Genomic DNA, 17,760 nt, shown 5'->3' with positions numbered 1-17,760 from the left:
ACAGTTTTCAGAGAAGGCATTTAGTAATGTTTCACAGGATATTTTGTCACACCCACCACAAACAAATGATTACAGTATCTGTGTTAAAGAAAGCCCCCTCGTCATAGCGCAAATGACTTTAATCGCAGATGTTAGTCATCCTTTCACTCAGCCTCCTCTGCATTTTCTCCTGACACATCACGAAGGAAAATTGGATTCACAGTGTTGTACAAACAATTTTTGAAATAAATTAAATTCCTCATCTAGTGTGTGCCCTTGATAAACTTCTTCCATAATCTGCCAAGTAAATTCTCTCAGAACAGCATAACTAAGACTGTATTTTTCCTTTCTTATCTGAATCTGATTAACAGGGATGCCTCATAATGACAATTTCAAGATCATTGTGAGACAAACAATTTATTATGTGACCCACATCTATTTTACAAAAGACAATTGGATTTAGAAATAAATTATCAACTGCTGTTATAATATGTTCTTATATTCTTGTTGTGAATGTGACTGTAGGGAACAAACCAAAACTGGACATCTGTAAATCTAGATGCTCTCAATTAGTACCATCATAGATTAAATCAGTTTTGAACTCTCATTCTACTTTGACTTTCCAGTTATTTGTACTAAGTCTTATCAGTTCCCTTTCTAAGTGACATGAAATTTAAAATGTTTTTTTCTTTTTTTGTATGGTAACTTGATATTGGCTTATATTTCTCTTCATGGACCTGTTCAGTTTTTGTAACTTCTGAATATCTATAGGAGTATCTTCTGATTTTTCAGTTCTCTCTCATGATATGGAAAGTTCATATTCCTTATTTAATGGGCCTCTTATGTTTCAATGAAAAAGTACAAAAGCATTTTGATTTTTTACTGTCCTTGTCATATGGACAGTTGTCCTGCTGCAAGATACCATTGCTGCCACGGAAGACATCAGGCAAGAATGGAGGCAGGTAGTCTACAATAAAATGCAAGTACTCCATAGCTGTTATGATGCTTTCAGTTAATACCACAAGTCCCATGAAAGCCCAAGTGAGTGTCTCCCATAGCATAATACTGTCACCCTTTGTCTGCATCTTTGACACAGGGTATATTTTGAGCAATAGTTTGCCAAGATGATGGCATATCCATATTCAGATATGACTATCGACTTGATGTAACTAAATTCGTGAGTCATCTGACCAGGTGACACATTTCCATCGATCCACAGTCCAATCTCAGTGATCCTGTGCTCACTGCAATCATTATAGACAATGTGGGTCGATATAGCAAAACACAAGTATTGTCTACTGCAGAGTCCCATATTCAGGAATGTGCCAGACTGCCCGCTAACTATCTTGCTTTGTGGAATGAACAAGTCTCTGACCTGTTTTGAGATGAGTAGTGGCTGTCCAGTACCGTGTTGCCTACTGATGGTTTCATCATCCTTCACCATAGATGCTACAGCAGTAGCGCATGAACAGCAGACCAACTTTGCAACTCCTGAAAAACTCATTTCAAGTAGCAGGGCTATAATAATTTTCTTTATGCTAAAGTCATTTATATCACTGAATTTCTCTATTTGCAGATCATATAATCTCTAGTCTGATCCCCACTCACTTCTTCTATGCTTAAATACTTTTATCTAGTTGTCTGTAATGCCACACCAGCTGGCATTCAACCTCATGATGGACAGTGGTCCTAATGTTTTGGCTCATTCGTTTATAACCTCTTGTGTTCGTAACCAAAATGCAGTAAACTATTCCTACAGTTAACATTAAAATTCACACAATTTATGTGCAAACATCTGTAATATATGCATTCTTACTGTGACCTTGTTATATGTGTTATAGTTATAGGCTACAGAAAATCTGAAGATCAGCACGTGCGTGCACACACACACACATACACACACACACACACACACACACACACACACACACACACACACACATACACAGATTGTTTCAGGATCAAAACTAAAAGTTATATCAAATCATTTTTCTTTTTATTGTTACATATTTTTCCTAGAGTTAAAAATATTTATCTCAGTTTCATTTGTTTTAAGATGTGGAAGCAGTTAGCATGAGAAAGAACAAGACATGTTGTACAGTAGAAGTTTCTATTACACCATAACCTTTTAATTTATAAGAAATATATGTGTTCTTTTGGGCCTTTTTCCCCATCTTATTAAAATGCCTTTTTGCATATAATTATTATAATATACCTGAGAGTAGAGAGTTTCAAAAATATTCATTCCTTTACATCAAGGAATCAAGGATTTGAAAACTGTAAATCACAACGCACCACTGGCAGAGTTGGGAATGGATTCCATCATGGCTGTAGAGATCAAGCAAGCTGTGGAAATCACATTTGAAATATTCTTGACTGCAGAAGAAGTCCGAAATTTAACCCTTTCATCAATTGTAGAAATGGCCAAAAATTCAGCAGCTGAACCAGAAGTAACAGTTCCTGTAGGTAAGTGAATAACACTTCAAACATTTTAATATTAAATCATTTCCATTCATTCATCAGCAGAAACTAACTTTTGGAAACCGGTGCATTAGTTTGTATATCATGCTTGGAAGAATTACAAAAAAGAACTAACTTTTGCAACTGTTCATTTCACTTTATAAATATATTAAATACCATTTACACTTACTAACTCCAGCAGCTGTCATCTTGTCTACACTAACAGCCAGTGTAATTACCTTTTTACATAATAGGCTGTGTCCTGCAAACTTTTAAATCTTGAAAACCTGGAAAAAGCTGAGAATTTTCAAAACTGAGAAAAAAAAAGAAAAAAAACCCAGAAAAATCTTTAAATTTTATTTAAAAACCTAAACTTTTTTAATTTTTTCAGAACAGCTGGTATATTATCAGTTTAATCCGTCTATGGATACCTGTTGGTGATCCAATGTTTACACAGTGATTGGTAACTGTTTTGTACTTGTCAAGCTGTTGCGTGAGGGAGGAATCTGAGGAAACTGATTGGTGCTACTGTTTGAGAGGTGGAAGAGATGGGAGAATTCATTGCTTTGAAGTCTGGCATCAAGTACAGATAAGCTACTATTGTAGAAATACACAGAAGTAATAAGTTTTGTAAAAGCATTTTATAGAGATGTTCGTATCCAGTTTAATAAAATATTTGAAATTACATAACCGTTAGCTTGTTGTAGTCAGCAGCCATAAAAAACAAGCTGTCACAGTCACGAAGAGTAATAACTTGCACCAATATGTATCAAACAGATCTATGGAGGTGAACAACTGTTTGATGGCAACAGACTGACATAATATTATGAATGAAGAAGTTAAAGCTAGCTGTTGGTTTTACCATGGGGTAATCCACAATCTGGTGTCTATAAATCTGTAGTTTATGAGTGCTTGCTTAGCGTTTTCATCGAGCAGAGTGGCAATAACCTTGAGTAATAATGAAATAAATTTAGGCTGTTGTAACGCAATTATCTAACCAGAGGGAACGAATGACATTTTACGCATTTGTAATTGTGTCATTTTGCAGCATTTATACAATTATCAGTATTAAGTGATTATTCACCTTTTTTATGTACTCTCCTGCTTACATTTTCTTCTGTTCACAACATTACGGGAAGTTTATAAATTTTTCTCACTTCACCCTGTGTCATTGACATTGTGGATATGGATGGGCCAGAAGTAGCTTCTTCATTCATCATTTTTTCCACTTGCACACATGCGTGAAAGAAGTTAAGACAAGTGACTTTTTACTGCTTAATAGCTACTTACTACAATGTCACACACTGTTGCTTTGCATTGCTGGGCAGTAGTTCCAGGCAGCAAGACAGTCCAATCGAATTTTGGTACAAGAAGTGGACTGAAAAAAGTTAAAAATGGATCTGAAGAGGAAATATTGTTGCTAAAGGAAAACATGTATACATGCATTATTGGCATAGTAGAGAAGATGCGAGAAAGAACACCACTCAAATACAACTTAACACACGCAATTTTCTGCTTGAATCTAGAAATCACGTTAAATCAGGAAGCAGCTGAAAGAAGATTGATGGCACGTCTTCAAATTTTAGTGTCAAATGGAAAAGTGTTGGGTTCAAAGACAAACCATGTCAGACTTGAATTTGTGGAAATATGCAGAGAAAAAAGAATTGAAGATGAGGCAAAAAGTAACAAGCGAAGTGAAAGTCGTGACAAATTCTGTATTAATACAGTCAAATTGTCTTCAAAGCCATGTCCTAATTTCCAAGATTTTGTGGAAATTATTTTAATATGCTCACGTGGAAATGCTTCTGTTGAGTGAGGCTTTCCTGGAAACTCCAAAATTATAGTTGAAATTCAAACAGAAAGAATCTTATGGCTAAAGATATACATATGACAAAATCCAAGATGCAAATGGAGTTGACAAGTTCAACATTGACAAAAGTCTTCTACACTGTTTTTGCAAAGCACATTCTTTGTATAAAGATGATGTGAAACATAAGGCAAAGGAAGGTAATAGAGAAAAGGAGAAGTGGTTATTGAACAAATGAAGGCAAGCTAAAATCACAGAAAAAAACATTGTTGATAAAATCCTCAAAGATTTTTGCAAAGGAATGATTTACTCATATTTATCATGGTAGGTTTCTACAGTTTGTTCTGTGTCAGCAGGTTATTATGGATATCTCTACATAAAAACAGAATTTGTAATTTTTTATTTTTCATTTTTTACTTCCTGTAAATCAGAATACAGTATTTAATATTTTAAAAATATTTTAATTTGTACCTGTGATTTAACTAATAAATAAATAACTTGTGTTCAATTATGCGTATTCTAATAATTATCAATATAAAGCTTTGAAAAAAGGATTTTTTTAGTCTCAAATTTAATAGAAAAAGTAAAATAGAATTTATTTGCCTTGAAAAACTTGGAAAAAGCCTTGACTTTGAAATTTAAAAATGATCAGTTCCCCGACACCCTGTAAGAAAAATTAAGCCAGTCCACATTAAATCATAACAGTATTATTTTATTTATGTTTATAAAATTTTTTGAATGTAAAATGGGAAATATGTATGTCACCTCACCATTTCTGCTCATCTCATAAATTTTAGTATAATTGAGAGATGCTTGGAACTGTATTTATGGCTTTCAGTGGGAGTAAGTTGCTGTGCCACTAGATGTAATAAATTTTACTGTAACTCTTCAGGCTTTCCCGGCGATCTAATGACATCTTGGGTTGTCGGGTGTTCTGCCAGATATCAGCATCGTACTTGCACGATATTTCGGTCACATAGCTCGTAACCTTCATCAGGTGCGACCTGAGACTGCTCCTCGAGTGGACCTGGTCCAGTATTTATGCCTATGGCCTTCCCCTTCCACCAACGGCTGCAGGCGCTTCCTCTGTGGTCCGCGCCCATTCCCTGCGACCTGCTGGAGCGTTGCTGCTCCGTTTTCCGTCCGCTGCGGTTCTAGGTGTTCCCTCTGCAGTCCGCGCCCACCAACCCCGCTCCTGGGGGTTTCATCTACGGTCTGGGGTACCAAGCGTTCCCCCTGCGGTCCGCGCCCGCTCACTACGACCTGTTGGAGCGTTGCCGCTCCGTTTTTCGTCCACTGCAGGTCTGGATGTTCCCTCTGCGGTCCGCGCCCACCAGTCCCACTTATGGGTGTTCCATCTTCGGTCTGGTGCTCCTGGCAGTCTGTCAGGGGCTCGTTTTCCATCTCCATGTCTCTGGTTCTTCTGTTTGTGCAGTGTTGCAGTGGGGCCAGCTGCAACACTGCACAAACAGAAGAACCAGAGACATGGAGATCGAAAACGAGCCCCTGATGGACTGCCAGGAGCACCAGACCGAAGATGGAACACCCAGAAGTGGGACTGGTGGGCGCGGACCACAGAGGGAACATCCAGACCCGCAGTGGACGAAAAACGGAGCGGCAACGCTCCAACAGGTCGTAGTGAGCGGGCGCGGACCGCAGGGGGAACGCTTGGTACCCCAGGCCGTAGATGAAACCCCCAGGAGCGGGGTTGGTGGGCGCGGACTGCAGAGGGAACACCAAGAACCGCAGTGGACGGAAAACGGAGCAGCAACGCTCCAGCAGGTCGCAGGGAATGGGCGCGGACCACAGAGGAAGCGCCTGCAGCCGTTGGTGGAGGGGGAAGGCCATAGGCATAAATACTGGACCAGGTCCACTCGAGGAGCAGTCTCAGGTCGCACCTGATGAAGGTTACGAGCTATGTGACCGAAATATCGTGCAAGTACGACGCTGATATCCGGCAGAACACCCGACAACCCAAGATGTCAATTTTACTGTATATTTACATTCTGAAACAAAACACATGTGAGAGGAAGTAAAAGGAAAACATGTGTATTTGGTTTTCATTACTACATTTAAAATCACATAACAAACATATGGTGGTGTATCTGCTACACTTTGTTAGACATAAAATATTGACTGAAGCTATACTTTAGTATGGGGAAGCTTTGACAATGATGTAAGGATGATTGTTAGTGTCATGTCAAAGACTGCTACTACAATATGGAGATTTTGATCTGTTGCTTACATAACTTTGTACAGCTGATCTGCAGAAAGTATTTATCCAAGCTAAGCTATGTGATTTTTAAATACTGTGCAAATTTGTTCATATTGAGTACTAAGCTCTACGTCTGAAAATATTTGCATGTGACTTTATGTGATTCCTACGCACAGAATTGGCAGAACAGACATTACACTTTCAGTTAACAAATATGACTGCTCATGCTAGTGATGAATCTGAAGATACATGCACATAAGTAGTGTCTACCCAAAAGCATGTGACTTCATCATTACTGATAAGCAAGGGAGGTGAAGTGTAACTACCAAGTCTAGATGCACTATGGGACAAGTTGACTGCAACAGGTTTATATGGAGCATCTCTTGTTAACTGCTTACTAAACATCATAATGCTCTACTAAACAATCTCAGTGGATGTTCATGAGATGTAGAGTGTAGTTACATGAATGGTGCTGGTGTCAGAGATTTGGAAATTGTGATGCATTATGGGCTAATGATCCTTCCTGACATAAAAATAGAATTTCAAATGACTATCGCTGAAGACCTGTTGTTCAGACCATGAGGCTCAGACAAACTATTGAGCAAGTTTGAACAGTGACTAAGGTGTAGTAGTTTGAGGTTGTTTTTTGATTTTAAAAATGTTTTCCCCTCCTGTAAGTGTCTCAAAGAATTGAAGTGCACATTATCAAAATTTCTTCCTCAAATTAACGACTATGTTTGACAGTAGTAGACTTCATTTGGCCAGGAATGCCAATATTGCCAATCCTAGTCTGCTTTTTGTGTCCTCCTTGCTCTTCCATCATAGGTTAAATTGTTGTCTAGGTAACAGAACAACTTCATCTACTTCATGATCTCCACTTCTGATGTTAAGTGTCTCACTGTTGTTATTTCTGCTACTTCTCATTTTTTTTTCATTTTTCTTCAATTTACTCTCAGTCCTTATTCTGTACTCATTAGAATGCTCATTCCATTCAACAGATCCTATAATTCTTCTTCACTTTCACTGAGGATAGCTGTGTCGTCACCAAATCTTATCATTGATATTCTTTTACCTTGAATTTTAATCCCCATCTTGAAAGTTTCTTTTATTTCCATAATTGTTTCTTCAATGTATAGACTGAACAGTAGGGGCTGAAGACTGCATCCCTGTCTTGCACTCTTTTTAATGTGAGCAGTCCATGATTGGTCTCCAAGTCTTATTGTTCCCTTTCAGTTCTTGTACATATTGTATATTACCTGTCTGTCTCTAAGCTTGCCCACATTTTTCTCAGAATTTTGAACATTTTGCACCACTTCACATCATCAAATGCTTTTTCCAGGTTGACAAATCCTATGAACATTGCTTGATTTTTCTTCAGTGATTCTTCTGATATGAAATGAAACATTAGAATTGCCTCTCTGTGCCTTTACTTTTCATAAAGCCAAACTGACCATCATCTAACAAATCCTCAGTTTTATTTATACTACTCTGCAACTTTGATGTATGTGCTATTAAGCTGATTGTGTGATAATTTTGCACCTGTCAGCTCTTGCTGTCATCAGAATTGTGTGGATGATATTTTTCCAAAAGTCTGATGGTATATTAATGCTATTGATCTTTTCTGTCTTATTTGGTATTAAAGCCATCCAAAGCTATTTTAAATTCTGATTTTAATACTGTATCCCCTATATCTTCCCCACTGATTCGTGTTTCTTTTTCCACCATGTTATCAGACGAGACCTCCTACTCTTGGGATCTTCAGTGTACTCTTTCCATCTATCCCCTCCCTCCTATGCATTTAAAAGTGGAATTCCCACTATACTCTTAATGTTATTGGCCTTGCATTTAATTTCACCAGAGGTTATGTTTACTTTTCTGTATACTGAACCAGTTCTTCCAACAATAATGTCTTATTCAATTTCTTTACATTTTTCATACTGTCATTTCATTTTAGCTTCCCTGCACTTCATACTTATTTCATTCCTAATTGACTTGTATTTCTGTATTCCTGAATTTCCTTGTACATTTTTGTACTTCTTTCTGTTGTCGACGAACTGAAATATTTCTTCCGCTACTCGTGGTTTCTTCACAGTTACCTTCCTTGTACCACTGTTTTTCTTTCCAACTTCTGTGATCGCCATTTTTACAGATGTCCACTCTTCTTCAACTGAACTGCCTACGTAGCTAGTCATTATCACAGTGTCTGTAGTTCCAGAGAATTTCAAGTGTGTCTCTTCATTCCTTAGTACTCCTGTACCCAACTACTTTGCACATTGATTCTTCCTGACTAGTCTTGTACTCTTCAGCCTACTCTTCATCATTACTAAATTGTTATCTGAGTCTATACCTGCTCCTGGCACCTTATAATCCAATATCTTATTTCGAAGTCTCTGCCTGGCCTTTATGTAATCTAACTAGAATCTTCCCATATCTCCCAGCCTTTTCGAAGTATACCTCCTCCTGTGATTGCTGAGCAAAGTATTTACTGCTAATAACTGACGTCTGTTCCAAAATTCACTTAGTCTTTTTGCTCATTCCTACTTTCAAGCCCATATTCTCCCATATCCCTTTGTTCTACTTTGCCCTCATGTAATTTCTCTGTCTCTTTATCTTCTGCTTACAGCATCAGCATTTATACCTGAACTCTTGTTGTTGGTGTTTGTTTGCTGCTGATTCTGATGAGAACAATCCTATCACTGAACTGTCCACAGTAACTCTCTCTCTGCCCCACCTTGCTATTTATAATGAACTCTACTCCTGTTATATTATTTTCTGGTGCTGTTGGTATTGCTCTATATTCGCCTGACCAGAAATTTTTGTCTTATTTTCATTTCACTTCACTAACCTTCAATGTATCTAGATTGAGCCTCGACATTTCTGTTTTCAGATATTCTAGCTTCCCTACCATATTCAGACTTCTGACATTCCACATCCCAATTTGAAGAAGATAACTCATAACATAGTCAACTTTTTTCTCATAGTCACCTCCCCATTGGTTATCCCCTCCCTGAATGGGGGACTAATCTGTAGCCTTTCACTAATGCAGAGATCGTCATGACACTTTTTCAGTTACAGCTGTCATGTTGTGCATCCTCATTCCATTGATCATTGCTGATTTTTCCCCTTTAGGGACAGTTTCCCACCCCAACAGCAAGAGAGTGCCCTGAACCTCTGTCCAGTCCTTTTCCCTCTTTGACAGGGCCATTGGCAGAATGAAGGTGACTTCTTATGCTTGAAGTCTTCAAACCGTAATTGCTGATGATTTGATTTCTATTCAAAATGTAAGCAGTGGCAGGGTTCAAACCAGGGTCCCAGGATGTTTTGATTACTGGTGAAACACACTACCCCTAGATCTTGAAACTCTGTATGGAGATCAATTTCTGCATGTGAAAACTGTGTTAGCAGTAAAGGCACAGCTTAAGGTTAATGTAAAAGACAATGATGAAAATAATCAATATGTTACCATACTTGCTCAAAGAAACTGTATTTGTAAATTAACCGATACATAATAAAAGATCATAGTTAAAATTAATGAATAACTTAACACTCATAGTCATGTTTATCTGTCAGAACACCTTTTTAAAATAATTTTATCAATATTTGTTTATTTATGTGACAATTTGTCATTTTTTGTCTTAAGGAGATCAAGCAATATCTTCTGCCGTCAGAGTACCAGCTGCTCTCATGAAACTGGAATCAATGAAGACATGTAAACTACTTAAACACCCGTGCCTGCCAGGAAGCCACAATGTATATATATTCCCAGGAATTGACGGAGATCCAGAAACTATGCCTATTCTCTCATCAAAGATTTGTGCAGCTTCCCTGAAATGTTTTCAGCATGGATTCTATGACGAAAATGAGTACAGGAGTATACATGAGATCGCGGAGTTTGCTCTGCCAGTAAGTGCTATCAAGAGAACTGCTTCTTTTACTATTCTCATTTTTCTGTTTATTTTAGTCTTTATCCAGCTAAATAAAGCATCACTTTACATTAGTGCAAAACTTAAGAATCAAATGTATCTGAGGTTCTACCTGCCCCCTGTCTATTATTTACATCTCAAAACTGCTTTCAAATTTACTGTAGTAGCTAATGGAAAAGGGTATATTATTTTCATATTCCCAGGTTTGTTGTTGACAGTGATACAGATTTTATGTCAAAGAATATCAGTTTTTCTTGTATCATGTTACGATTACAGGTGTCTGCATATATAATTACCTAGAAAAAAGACAGAAAATAAGCTTAGTTAAAGTGAATATAAATTCCTTTCATACTGCTATGCCCATAATTAATTATAGATATTGTTAGCATTGTTTATTCATTTTATTCATTTATGTAGTCCTTATAATCCTACATGTATAGAATGTTCACAAGGTTACTGGGCATGGTTAAGTCTTTACAATATGAAATACAGTTTGTATTGCGTTCTTAGGGAGTAGATATTTAAGTAATTTAGCAAAGAATCATATATACAATAAACATTTGCGACAACATACAAAGTTGAATATTCATAATGGATATTTATTTTTATTGTTTAGTTTCTAGGTACTCTGTTAGACTATAAAAGCAATGATCAATTAAATATGCCTTTAGTTCAGCCTTTAAACTATTGAGTTTACTTATTGATTTAACATGGTTAGGCAGATTATTGTAAATTTTTATCCCAATATGAAGGGTGCCTTTTTGGCACGGCAATGTTCTGACGTGCTTCATGTGAAGATCAGATTGTCTTATATTTTTTTGTCTTATATTTTATGCATGTGTATCTCCATTTTTAATAAGATAACGGGGTGCCTATCAAGATATTGTTTTATGAAGGTAGACATTTTGTAGATAAAAATGCTAGGAAGAGGAAGAATTCACTTTGTTTTGAATATCTTGTCCATGATGTCCTATTGTTTACCCCTTCAATAATCCTTAATATTATCTTTTGCTTCCTGAAAAGTTTAATAGTTGTTCTTACATTGCCCCAGAAGATAATGCCATGTTTAATTACAGAATGCACATAGGAGTAGTATACATTTAACAGGCTGGTTCTGCTGCAATAACTTTTTAAGATCCTTATCAAGTAACGGTTTAGTTTAGTTTTCTTTGCAGATATTCAATGTGCATCTCCCATTTTGTGTTTTTCTGGAGCCAGAGGCCCAGAAATTTTGTTGTAGCTGAACCACTGTTCTATGCTGTTCATTGTTTGGATAACAGAGTCTTTTAGTTTTTCTTCTGTTTTCTCACTAATAAGAAAGCTTGCATTGTTTGCAAATTCGAGGGTAGTTTGGCAATACTTGTTGAATGTAAGTAAGGTCATTGACATATAGGTGAAACAGAATGGGTCCTATTTCTGATCCTTGAGGGACACCGTATTTCACATTTTCATATCCTGAATACTCGTAGCTGATTTCGTCATGGTCAGAACATTGCACTTCAGCCAACTGTTTGTGTCCACAGACGAATGACCTGAGCCACTCATTAGTCAAGCTTATGCAGTAGGGTATTATGCTCAATGATGTTGAAAGCTCTGGATAAATCAAGACAAACACCTGTTGCAAACTCACCCTCATCCAGTTTAGCATAGATTTTATGAAGAAATTCAAATATTGCACTCCCATTTGAATAGCCTTTCCTGAAAGGATGCTGTGAGGGAGAGAGAATTTTATGTTTACTTAGGAAATCAGACACTCTCTTATGAAAAACATTTGTAAAAATTTTTGAAAATACAACCAGTAGGTCTATTGGCCTATAATTTCAAACACCTTGTGGATTTCCTTTTTTGAGCAGCAGTTTCAGTTTTGCTATTTTAAGCATGAGGGGAAGGTTCCTAATGCCAGTGAGCTATTGCACAAGTGTGTCAAGGATTCATCTAAGGCAAGACACCATTTTTTAATAATCAATCTGGTATTTCATCAATTCCACATGACTAACCTGTTTTCAAGGTTTTTATAACTGATAAAGTTTCTTCTGTATTTGTGGGTGAAAGGAACAATGATGTAGACACATTTCTTATGCTATTGGATGATGGAGGTGATATTTTGTTGTGTTCTTCCAGTCCACTCACTAACTGTTCACTTATGTTTGTAAAATACTTGTTGAAAGTTACTGCAATTTTTGTTGGGCAAGAAATCATAATTTTATGTTTTTATATTGTTTGGTTTCACTTCCTGATTGATTTCTGTTAACATCCCTTACAGCATTAGATTTGTTTCTCGAATTTTCAAAGTATTTGTCATTTGTCATTGTTTTAGCTTTCCTTACAGCACTCGATCTTACATCTCTAACTACGAACCTCTCCCCCCCCCCCCCCCCCCCCCCCCACACACTTTTCCCACTCTATCTCTGTTCAGACCCACTAAATCCACCTCAACCAGCCACATCTGCCACCCACCCTTACACTTATCTGCCCTCAAACCTGCTACCCACAGTAATATACATATATTTATTATTGGTTAGTTATTCTCTACTTTTACCCTTATGACTTCTCGCCAATTTTAGTGAGTTTTCGCTTTACACTATCACCATCTTCCCCAGATTTCATCTCGTTTTCCCCCCCTTGTGCATCCATTTCGTGTTTTCATACGTTTCACACGTATTTGGGTGTATTTTTGTGTAATTTTTCAGACGTAATTGTACTTTTTTACGTAATTTTTTGCATTTGTTGCACCACCGTGGATCCTTGCTCCTTCCATCTGCATCAATATATAAAAGTTTCCTTATCCCTACCCAGATCCCAGTCCCACATACTGTTCCTGTGTTGTTGCTTGGCTCATAGTATGCCCCGTAATGGCTTTACCATCTAATTACCCACCTCTGGTTGCCACCCCCCCTTCCACAATGACCTCCACCTGTTCAGATTCTACCAATCCTAAGCCCTCACCAACATAGTCCTGTAAAATCATATCAACCAAGCCCAATCCTCCTTGCAGTACCTTCTCTCCATCCACAAAATTCTCCTGCTATGTAATCCCAAATTCCTGGAACCCATAACACACATTGAAACAGGAACTTGAGCAACATGCACAATGCCACCTCAAGAAGCTCTCCATCATACTCACCTCCTACTCCCACCTCAGATTACCACTGTCCACCACTTCTACAATAACCTCCAAACCTCCCCCACACCCCCTCATAGCTGACAAACCCTGTCTCGCAGACCTACTACACTTACCCCACCCTCCAAATCTCCCTCCCACCACCACACACAACCCAGAACCTAAACAGACTCGCAACACAGTTATGAACCTTTCCTCCAGAAACCTTAGTCCCACAGAAATATCAGTCCTTTCCAAAGGCCTCACCTTTTGCCCCACTACCAAATTCAACCATGCAGGACCAGTTAAAGACCTTCTGTCCTTCTCCCGGGCCCTACAGTGGAAACACTTTTTTGCCACCAACCCAACCAATCAGACTCAACCTAAGACCAATATCGAACCTCGCCTAACTCAGTTCACTCATCCATCCAACCATGATCCATCGCCACTGCCTCCAAACCACCCCCTGTTAACCTTCCAGAATTTACTAACCTCAAACCTTGCCTCAACATCATTCCCCAAATCCCTCAACATGCAACTAACCTTACATCTGCAGAAAGAACCCCAGTCCACCATCTAAAAACTGATCCCGACCTTATAATCCTACCTGCTGACAAAGGCTCTACCACCGTTCTTTTGAACTGCAAGGATTATGTGGCAGAAGGACTCCGTCAGCTGTCAGATACTTCCACCTACAAACTATGCCACAGTGATCCCATTCCAGTAATCCAGCAGGATCTCCAGTCACTACTCAAATCGTTAGGCCCATCCCAGAACCTTTCCCCAGAGTCCATTTCTCTACTTACCCCTACCACTCCTCGCACTCCCACCTTCTACATGAATCCTAAAGTCCATAAACGCAACCACCTAGGACGCCACATTGTGGCTGGTTACTGTGCCCCCACTGAGAGAATCTCTGCTCTCGTAGATCAACACCTTCAACCTATTACCCGGAATCTATCCGCCTATATAAAAGATACCAACCATTTCCTCGACCGACTCTCCACAGTTTCTGTCCCTTTACCACACAGTGCCCTGCTCGTCACTATTGATATCTCACTGTGCAGTAACATTCCTAATGCCCATGGACTTACTGCTATTGAACACTACCTTTCCAGATGCCCTTTGGATTCCAAACCAACAATCTCCTTCCTAGTCTTCATGACTAACTATATCCTCACCCACTATTACTTCTCCTTTGAAGGCATTACCTACAAACAAATCTGTGGTACGGCTATGGGCACCCACATGGCACCATCCTATGCTAACCTATTCATGGGCCGTCTAGAGGAATCCTTCCTAAAAACTCAGAATCCTAAACCCCTCACCTGGTTCAGATTCACTGATGACATCTTTGCTGTCTGGATTGAAGGTGAGGATACCTTTTTCAAATTCCTCCAGAACCTCAACAACTTCTCCCCAATTTGCTTCACTGGTCCTAATCAACCCAACAAGGCACCTTCCTAGATGTTGACCTTGACCTCAGAGATGGCTACGTCAGTACCTACTTCCATATCAAACCTACTAACCACCAACAATACCTCCACTTCGACAGCTGCCACCCATTCCATACTGAGAAGACCCTTCCGTACAGCCTAGCCACCCATGGTCGTCGCATCTGAAGTGACAAGCGGTCCCTCTCAAAATATACCGAGGGTCTCACTGAAGCCTTCACTGACCGTAATTATCCTCCCATCCTTATACAAAAACAAATCTCCCATGCCTTATCTTTCCAGTCTCCCACCATCTCCCAAAGTCAAACAGTCCGGGCACAGAGGAGCATTCCCCTCGTAACTCAGTACCATTTGGGACTGAAGCAACTGAATTACATTCTCCGCCAGGGTTTCAATTACCTCTCGCCATGCCCTGAAGTGAGAAATGTCCTGCCCACTATCCTTCCCTCCCCTCCTACAGTGGTATTCCGTCGTCCACCAAACCTACACAATATACTTGTCCATCCTTACACAACCCCTGCTCCCAATCCCTTACCTCATGGCTCATACCCCGGTGATAGACCTATATGCAAGACCTGTCCCATACATCCTCCTACCACCACCTACTCCAGTCCGGTCATTAACGTCACCTATCCGGTCAAAGACAGGGCTACCTCTGAAACCAGGCCTGTGATTTACAAGCTAAGCTGCAACCACTGTGCCGCATTCTATGTAGGCGTGACAACCAACAAGCTGTCTGTCTCCATGAATGGCCACCAACAAACCATGGCCAAAAAACAAGTACAGCCTGTGCCATATGGATCCTTCCCACCAACACCAGCTCGTGGCTTCAACCTTTGTTAGTCACTGTCCTCACCCATCCAGCCCCCTCCCTGTTCCCATTCCAGCACTACACAGCCTTTCCACTGCTTAACAGCCCCCCCCCCCCCCTTCGCACCTTCTCTCCTGCCCTTTGCCAAAGCTGCAACACTTCATTGTCCGCCACTCCCACCATACTATCCCTCCCCCTCCATGCCCCAGCCTCCTCCTCACCCCCATGCTTCTGCATATTCTCACTGCACTTTTTGGAGTGAAACACCCTAAGTCTTTGCTGTTGCAGTCTGTGGCACCAATATGATTTTGTGTCTTCTAGCGGTGCAAGAAATTTCAACACCTCATCTATGACTTTCTTTGTTTGGCACTATGTATCTTTATTTATTCTAAGTCAGATTTTTTTCCAATCTTAATCTTTGACCCCAGCTGACTGCACAAAGGACTGTCGCAGTAACTTATAGTCTGGCGTAGGAATAATTTTAAACTTTGTTATTACATTTTGGTTTATAATATGAATCATGCTGAAAATAGTTGCAAATGACAGCACAGATAAATAAATAATAATTTGGTTTATCTATGTGTTAAGTTACTGCAAAATTAATCAAGTCAGCCGTACTGTTTAGTTAACAGACTGTATACCTCTGCTGGGATTTACTGATTTTCATTGAGATTTTTAGGTGTGTAATTTTCTCAGACTGCTTAAAATTTTAATTCAATCATTATTCTATTAGCCAATGTGTCTTACAATTCAAGAAAGTAATGCTAATGACTGACTGTTTCATTGGTCCTTGGTACAATATTTTGTACATTACACATGAAACACACATGACACTGATGAAATGTTGTAGAGTATTGTAGAATATTACACCATTGTCATATGTGTTTCATTCATAAAATAATGGTAATATAGTTACTACATGATTTATAGGAACTATTCATTCTTAAAACCCACAATAGCACCATTACCTTGTAGGAGGTAGAAATTATAAATATCTTTTTAAATAGGAAGTTTTTAGAAATTATGAACTATTTATGGAAAGAATTACAAGTAATTACATGGCTGTAGTATAATGTAGTGTACATGTATGTAATGCAAATTCAAAACCAGAAGTTATATTTGTAAGGAATACAATTGTTGTATGTGGGTCCATCATCCCTCCTGCCCCCATAGTGCTACATTCGAAGTCACACTTACCTTACACAGCTTTGCATGTATAGTCATTCCTGATTTGCCATTTTGACTCTGTGAGTTTAATTTCATTCTTTAGATATCTGTATTACCTCTTGTCTGCTTCATTGGATGGAATTCTATATGCTCTCCTTTAATCAGTTAAATTAACTCTATTATGTCCAATGTTCATAATGGACTTCGCCATTTTACCTACATGTTCCTCTCTTGCCTCCCAGTATTTCATCTGTTGGCTGGTTGGCAGCCCTGTGCCAAGCGAGACATCTGAGTTTTTGTGCTCTCATAAAAATAAGTTATTTAGATTGTAATAACAGTTAGTTTAGTGCAAGTTAAATATGCATATCCGTGTCCTTTTTAAGCTTGCTGTTAAAGATATCACTTTCCTTTCCATATTACCCAGAAAATAAGAAAAGATGGTAATGTTGGGTTGTAATAGTATATCTGTTTACGTTTTGACAGAATTAAATTAAAGAATCCTGCCTAATACTTATGTTTTTCTTTCCAACAATTTATTTTGTGCATGTCTATAAACTGTTAAGTTCATATTTCTGGAAAGTAGTGTAAACCTTAATTTATTTGATTTAGAATCTGTTGGACTGGTCAGTTGTTTACATGCATTTTGCTTACAATAAAGTTACATTCTGTTGTAATTAAGATAACATAATGAATACTACAGTTGAGTGAGCACTAAGTTCTTGTTGTGAGTAGAAATACTTAACTTTTTATGTTATATCATATATCTGAAGCGCAAACCTGTAGACCTAATTTTTGCTACTCATAAGTAACAAAACTTTGTGTAGTGTAAATTTTGTTAAGCAAT

The 17,760-nt window shown here is 38.5% G+C and overlaps 1 protein-coding gene across 2 annotated transcripts in view; it reads left to right on the top strand.

The window, feature by feature from the left end:
• Positions 1 to 17,760, top strand: part of LOC126418869 (fatty acid synthase-like) — a 431,809-nt gene that overhangs the window by 380,534 nt on the left and 33,515 nt on the right. For both annotated transcript variants that reach the window (XM_050085866.1, XM_050085867.1), the window contains exons 33-34: positions 2,239 to 2,445; positions 10,102 to 10,364. In XM_050085866.1, coding sequence (XP_049941823.1) covers positions 2,239 to 2,445; positions 10,102 to 10,364 — 470 coding nt within the window. The remainder of the gene's footprint in view (positions 1 to 2,238; positions 2,446 to 10,101; positions 10,365 to 17,760) is intronic.

This window comes from Schistocerca serialis, chromosome 9, assembly GCF_023864345.2.
Source record: "Schistocerca serialis cubense isolate TAMUIC-IGC-003099 chromosome 9, iqSchSeri2.2, whole genome shotgun sequence".
NCBI classification, from domain to species: Eukaryota; Metazoa; Arthropoda; class Insecta; order Orthoptera; family Acrididae; genus Schistocerca; species Schistocerca serialis.
Note: the sequence above shows the minus strand (reverse complement) of the source record. Positions and strands in the feature narration are given on the sequence as shown.